The sequence below is a fragment of the Salvia splendens genome, chromosome 9 (assembly GCF_004379255.2).
Source record: "Salvia splendens isolate huo1 chromosome 9, SspV2, whole genome shotgun sequence".
Taxonomy (NCBI): Eukaryota; Viridiplantae; Streptophyta; class Magnoliopsida; order Lamiales; family Lamiaceae; genus Salvia; species Salvia splendens.
Window position 1 is genome coordinate 10,742,981 of NC_056040.1, and position 6,627 is coordinate 10,749,607.

General features: G+C 39.8%; 1 protein-coding gene across 1 annotated transcript; it reads left to right on the forward strand.

The window, feature by feature from the left end:
* The first annotated feature begins 444 nt into the window (after nt 1-444).
* LOC121747669 (receptor-like protein kinase THESEUS 1) lies at nt 445-2,562 on the forward strand. Its single transcript, XM_042141750.1, has 7 exons — nt 445-733; nt 810-1,013; nt 1,079-1,147; nt 1,230-1,298; nt 1,382-1,444; nt 1,515-1,840; nt 2,164-2,562. Exons 1-7 carry the CDS (start codon nt 541-543, stop codon nt 2,560-2,562), a joined length of 1,323 nt encoding a protein of 440 aa, XP_041997684.1. The 5' UTR covers nt 445-540.
* Nucleotides 2,563-6,627: the final 4,065 nt, after the last annotated feature.

Below are 6,627 nucleotides of genomic sequence, written 5' to 3' on the forward strand. Positions count from 1 at the left end.
ATGCGATTAAATAATCACACAACAAATGGTAGTGGTACCTATCAATTCATGATCACTTAATGCTGAAAACTTGGTCAAAGACACCCAAAAATATTTCTTCTGAATTTTTTGTTCCATTCTTTGTTCTATTGTTTGGTAACAAATCCAGATTTTGTTATGGCCACATTGCAGCAAAAGTGTGGACATGTCAATCAATTATCTTTATGTGCAAAAAAAATAACATAAAATGTTGTGTCTTGTGTATAATATATATGTTGATTAACATGTCTTTTTTTGGCTTTTTGTGCCGCTAGACTAATTAAGGACTAAGTCTATGTAACATATTAATCAAAATTTAATAAAATGGTAGTAATTATTAACATGCAGTTGGCCGGCTATACAAAAGTAAATTGACCATTTTTCTCCAATTTTTCTCTCATTTCAAACAACACCAACCACATTTCTTCTTTCTCATACTCCAACTATAGGCAATTCCATGCAAAAAAGAGGGAGATGATTAAGCAGTTGGTATTCAAAGCACTTGTACTTAGAAGATAAAACATGGCAAATAGACAATATTTTTCACCAGCTTCAGCACCTTTAGTAGCTCTCAACAATGGAAATGGATCAAGCAAGAAACCAATATTAGGTGGAATTTTGATTGCCATTATACTAGTATTTGTTGCAGGCTGGTTATATTTTTGTTTCAAAAGGAAGCTGTATACCAATCTCAGGCTATACAGGAAGCAGAAAGGTTTGTTTATGCATAAATTAATCTTCAGTTTTTTTATTAAACAAAGTAGGTCACTCTAGTCTTTGTGAGCAAGCAGGGAAACAAGATGCAAAGAAGATGAAGTTGAGGCGATTTCGTTTGGAGGAACTGCAGAAGGCTACAGAGAATTTCAGCCAAGAATTCTTGATTGGTCGTGGATCGTTTGCTAACGTCTATCGTGGTACATTTCCTGTGGAGGGAACTCTAGCAATCAAGAAGCCTCATTCTGAAGCATACACAAGCATTGAAGATTTCAGAAATGGTAGAATTATTCATTTATTTGAGTATCTATAGTCACTGATTTTCGATTATTTTTGTTGGAGGCAGAAGTGAGATTGCTGTCAAAAGTGAAGCATGACAATCTGGTTGCATTGGTGGGATTCTGTGAAGAAACAGGCAAGAAAAGATGAATAAATGTTGGTATATAGTTGAGGTCATTAATTAACACAATAATTTACTTGATGATTAATTCCTACAGGGCCAAAGGAAGCAAAAATCTTGGTCTATGAATATGTGACTAATGGCTCATTACTAGACTACATCATTGGTACTTTATTTAGCCAAGAAATACCTTAATCAGCCACAAATATCCAAACTTTTTAGTTGATCTTGACAAAATGTGTTTGTTAGGGAGGGGAGGGGGGAGTTTAACATGGAGGGAGAGAGTGAAAATAGCCATTGGAGTAGCTAAAGGTACGCCCACAATCCCCTACAACATTTTGTGTGCAGCAAATCTGTACATGTTTGTTGTTGGTGATACCAGGAATAGGCCATCTGCACGAAGGGGTTAGCCCGAGCATCATCCACCGCGACCTGAAGCCGAGCAACATCCTAGTCGGAGAGGGATTTGAGGCGAAGGTGTCGGATTTCGGGCTTGTCAGAACAGGGCCAGATGGTGATGAATCACATGTGACCAGCAAGGTTAAAGGGACACTAGGGTACCTTGACCCTGCATATTGCACAAGCTTTCATCTCTCTCCATTCACTGATGTGTATAGCTTTGGAGTCATACTTCTGCAGCTTCTCACTGCTAGACCTGCACTTGACTCTGCTAGGGCTACTAATTCTACTTCTCACATCATTGATTGGGTATGTCACACTTTCGATATCCTAGCTACTATGCAAATATATGTCTATTTAGGTAGCAATTTACTTATATGTTAGGAACTTTGAGAACTGAAAATCATATTAGTTCTTTGATACATTAATATCACTTGGTATCACAAAACATATCAGTTCCTTATATTGAGTCACAAAGTGATATTCATGAATCAACAAACTGATATTGAGTCAAAATTGATATGTTTTTGGATGTCAACTGATATTAATGTACATTTGCAAACTGAGATAGTTCTGTGTTCTGATCAACCATCTCTTATAGTGACATCATTAATGATTATGATTGTATGCAGGCAAGATTGAGTATTGAGGGGGGCAAGATTATGGATATCTTGGACACAAATCTTCTAGTGCAAGGTTGCAACATGGAAATGATGCTAAAAATGGGAGAGATTGGTCTAAGATGTGTGGTGAAAGTGCCCAAGGAAAGGCCTACAATGACCCAAGTGAGGCAAGAGCTGGAAGCAGCATTGAAGGTGGCCGAGGAGGCGTCCCCGGACCACACTCCGCGAGACGATCCCGCGGTATCAGTGGGTGGATATGGGTGGGAAAGTGGTATGACTCATCGCTCATCTCATAGCGTTGTGAGTGTTGATGGGATTGGGCTTGAGAGATTTCATGTAGACATGGATAGTGTGTCTTTTCAGAGTGTGAATTTGAGATGTTTAGAAACAAGTATTAGCATGGATTAGTAGTATTTTAGGATCACTACAGTCTGCATATATACCACTTGTAGTATGTTGTTTATCAATGTCTTATGTTTTCTTATTTAGATATCGAATTCTAACCGAATGTTTATCCGACAAATAATTATATGATCTGAGCATGTAATTTTGTTTGTGTAATTTTCTGTTTAGTTGCCCATATGCTAGTTTTTGAAAATTGATTGTAATACTTATATCACTCTTTAACCTTAATTTAGGATCAGTAATTAATCTTCCTACAAATACGATATCCAAATTAAATAGGATCAGTAATTAATCAAGTACAAGCATTGTTCATAATTCAATAACACTTTGATAGTCTCCTACTATAAGAGGGGAAAAAGAGTTGTATTCCATGATGAGAATTGAGAAAGATGTAGTAGTTAATAACATCAATGTATATTAAGAATCTAAATCTGCAATCGGTAGGCCGTAGGCGGTAGCTACTAAGAGCATCCGCATCGCTGTCTCGATGGGAGTTCGGACTCGTCTCGGCGAGACGAGCCTACGTCGAGATGGCGATACGGCACTCCCGTCGCGTTCCGTGGCCCTCCGCCTCGATGAAGCTGGCGAGCTCTGGCGCGAAGCGTGACGCCCACTCGCCGGCCTGCGAGTGGGCGTCGTCATGCTGACGAAATAAATAATTTTTTTTTGTAAAAAAATCGATTTTCCGAAAGAAAAAAAATTTTAAAAATTTAAATTTTAAATGGTAATATTACTGTTTGAAACAGTAAAAAAATATATTTTTTCTTTTTTTATTTTATAAATACTCTCATTACCTCTTTCATTTTACACACAAACACACTATCTCTCATATTTTCTCTCATCTTTTTTTCTGCTCATCACTATCATATCATCTCTCTTTCCTCTCCAATTTCTGCAAATATGTCCGGTGAAGGAAACTCCGGCGACGAGGGCGGCTTCGACTTGAACGCGTTTGTCGACTGGGGGCATGTACAATGTTTTGGGTGCTTCCGGTTCCGGTTCATCGCCGGGCACCCAAGGCTCGTCGACGTCGGCGTACCAAACACCATCTTTTCCAATTGATGCATACTATCGTCCCTCCGCCCCGAGGTATGGACAAACGCATGGATTATCCCAAATAAGAGAGAATATTCTGGAGGAACACACTCCGGAAAACCTTCCGACCGGAGCTAGAAGAGGAGGAGAAGGAGGAGGACGAGCCAGCCGGGGAGGAGGACGAGGCGGTGGAAGCTCCGCCACTCACGGACCCGGAAACGAGGAGGAGGACGAGCAGACCTAGGCCGTCATCCATACAGCTCTGCGGAGACGATGGCTCTGTTCGACGCTTAGATCAACACGTCGTACGATCCCATCGTCGGGAATCAACAAACCCACAAGTGTTTTTGGAATAAGGTCACCGACGTATACAACAAGCAAAAGCCGAAGGGGCCTTCTGCCGCAACATGAAGATGCTTCGCAGTGAGCGAACCGACAAAGATATCAAACTATTTTGTTGGATCTACAAGCATGAAGCGGAGAATTACCAAAGCGGAGGCAGTTGAGCCGACATTCTGAGAGCGGCTTTGCGAGTCTTTAAATCCGACACCAAAAAAGATTTCAAACATGCTGATGTTTGGCAGTCGGTCAAAGAGCTTGATAGGTGGGCTGGCGGTGTTCAGTTCAGCATGAGCTCGAGCTCGAAACGCACGTAGCACACGGCGGGTGGCCAATACTCGTCTAATGATGGCGAGGAAGGCAATGTCTCACAAGAGGTTGAGTTCCCGACATTCAGTGCAGGGGGCTCCTCCAGTACACGACGTTTGTAACATCTTTCACCATATAAATAATGTCTCCAAATCTTCAAAGCAAACACAATAGCTGCCAACTCCAAATCATATGTCGGATAATTTCTCTCATGTGTTTTCAATTGCCGGGAAGCATAAGCAACTACCTTGCCTTCTTGCATCAATACACAGCCTAAACCATTATGTGATGCATCACTAAATATAATGTACTCCTTTCCCGGTTCAGGTTGAATTAGTACAGGTGCCTCCGTCAAAATCGCGTATAGTTTTTCAAAACTTACTTGACATTTATCACTCCAGTTAAATGATACATTCTTCTGAAGTAAAGTAGTTATTGGCTTCGTTATAATAGAAAATCCCTTCACAAACCTGCGATAATAACCGGCTAAGCCTAGAAAACTGTGAACTTCTGAAACATTTTTCGGAGGTTTCTACTATACCACTGCTTCGATCTTCTTCGGATCCACTCGAATTCCTTCTGTTGATATAACATGACCCAAAAATGCAACTTCTGACAGCCAAAATTCACATTTACTGAGTTTTGCATACAACTGCTTATTGTCCGCCCTTAGAAAAGACTAAATATGATATCTTAGTGTCAAATCCCCTGGGTATGAGTGTGGTAGTGAATCGAGTTTATAGAAATTGTCCTCTAAATGTTCAAGGATGCCTCTTTTTAGCCAACCTGGTGGAGTTACCGATTCGCAAATTTGACATTATTCTGGGAATGGATTGGTTGTATGTTCACCTTGCTCTAGTTGATTGCGGTAAGAAGAGAATAATATTGTACACACTAGATGGCCATGAGGTGATAGTGGTTGGTGAGAGATCAGACTACCTTGATAATGTGATTTCTGCTACTACGACTCGTAAGCTGGTGAGAAAAGGTTATGAGGCATATTTAGCCTATATTCTAGATACACGAGCAGAGGATCCGAGGTTAACTGATATACCTATAGTGTCAGAATATCCTGATGTGTTTCCTAAAGAGTTACCAGGTTTGCCACCAGAACGCGAGGTTGAATTTGCTATTGAGGTTATACCAGGCACCACACCGATATCAATGGCTCCTTATAGAATGGCTCCGACAGAATTGAAAGAGTTGAAAGCTCAACTTCAAGAATTACTTGATCGAGGGTTTATACGGCCTAGTGTATCACCTTGAGGAGCGCCAGTGTTGTATGTTAAGTGTTTGCAAAGTGGGGAAAAAAATAGGCATGTTTTGTTTATCGATTGTACCGAAAGGTAACGTCACCTATTCGATTAAAACTAACCGAGTAAGGGGTGTTACAATGTCGGCCGCAAGGGAACAAGGCGACGAAGACGGCTAGAGCTCGCGCAGGGAGGGGCCGAGGCGAATTAAGCCAGGCGGGCTCCCAAGGGCCGTCGCTCTCCCTAATGTCCATGTACTTTACCGGGATGATGATTGACACTTCCCGCATGACGCCTGACCAATATCAAGCCCATCTTGCCGGCATTGCGTATCTGGCAAGACAACTTGGTATTCCACCTCAAACGGGTGCACCGCCACCGCCTTCGGGGGATGATTCGCCGGCGGAGTAGTTTTTATAATTTAAGTGTGCAATTTTTAATTTCTAGTATTTTAAATTATGTGTTTTTTTTTATTTTTTTTAAGATTTTAATTATGTGTTTTTTTATTTTTTTAGGATTTTAAATTGTAATTTTTTTATTTAATGAAGTGTGTTTTTATTAATTGAATTTGTTGGAAATAAAAATAAAAAATGAAATTGAATGAATAGTTAATGGATGAGATGGTTAAGAGATGGAGCGTTGCAGGTGTTGTCTCTTAGCTAAGAGATGAGGTAAGAAGTGCAGTGGGACCCATAAATAATTAAGGGATGAGACGATATTGAGACAGAGATGTGGATGGCCTAAATAGTACAGTACGAAATATTATAGTAAAATGATATTAAGGGCGAGTTAATTATTACCGATATTTTAAAATATAGTATCCCACCATTGCATAAAAAATTTACATATTTGTGATGTACCAGATTTTAGAAGATTTTATTTTGTATTATAAGTGGAAAGAGAAAATATAAGTATATACTAAAGTGGGAGAGAATTTTTTTATAAAAATTAAAAATTTTAAATTTTATTGTGAGATAAAAAAAAACAACACTGTAATATTTTTTATAGGATGGAGGAGGGAGTATAAATTAAGATAATAAAAGTATTAAGTGGGCAAGGTGACGTGGGGGTGTTTTTGTGCTCCCTTGGGACAGCGCAGTTATACCATGTTATCAGTTGGCCACGTGGCAGA

Coding starts and splice junctions, on each gene's coding strand:
- LOC121747669 (XM_042141750.1), top strand. CDS start 541: ATGGCAAATAGACAATATTTTTCACCAGCTTCAGCACCTTTAGTAGCT. Junction 1,014..1,078: donor CATTGAAGATTTCAGAAATG/GTAGAATTATTC, acceptor TGTTGGAGGCAG/AAGTGAGATTGCTGTCAAAA. Junction 1,299..1,381: donor ATTACTAGACTACATCATTG/GTACTTTATTTA, acceptor TGTGTTTGTTAG/GGAGGGGAGGGGGGAGTTTA.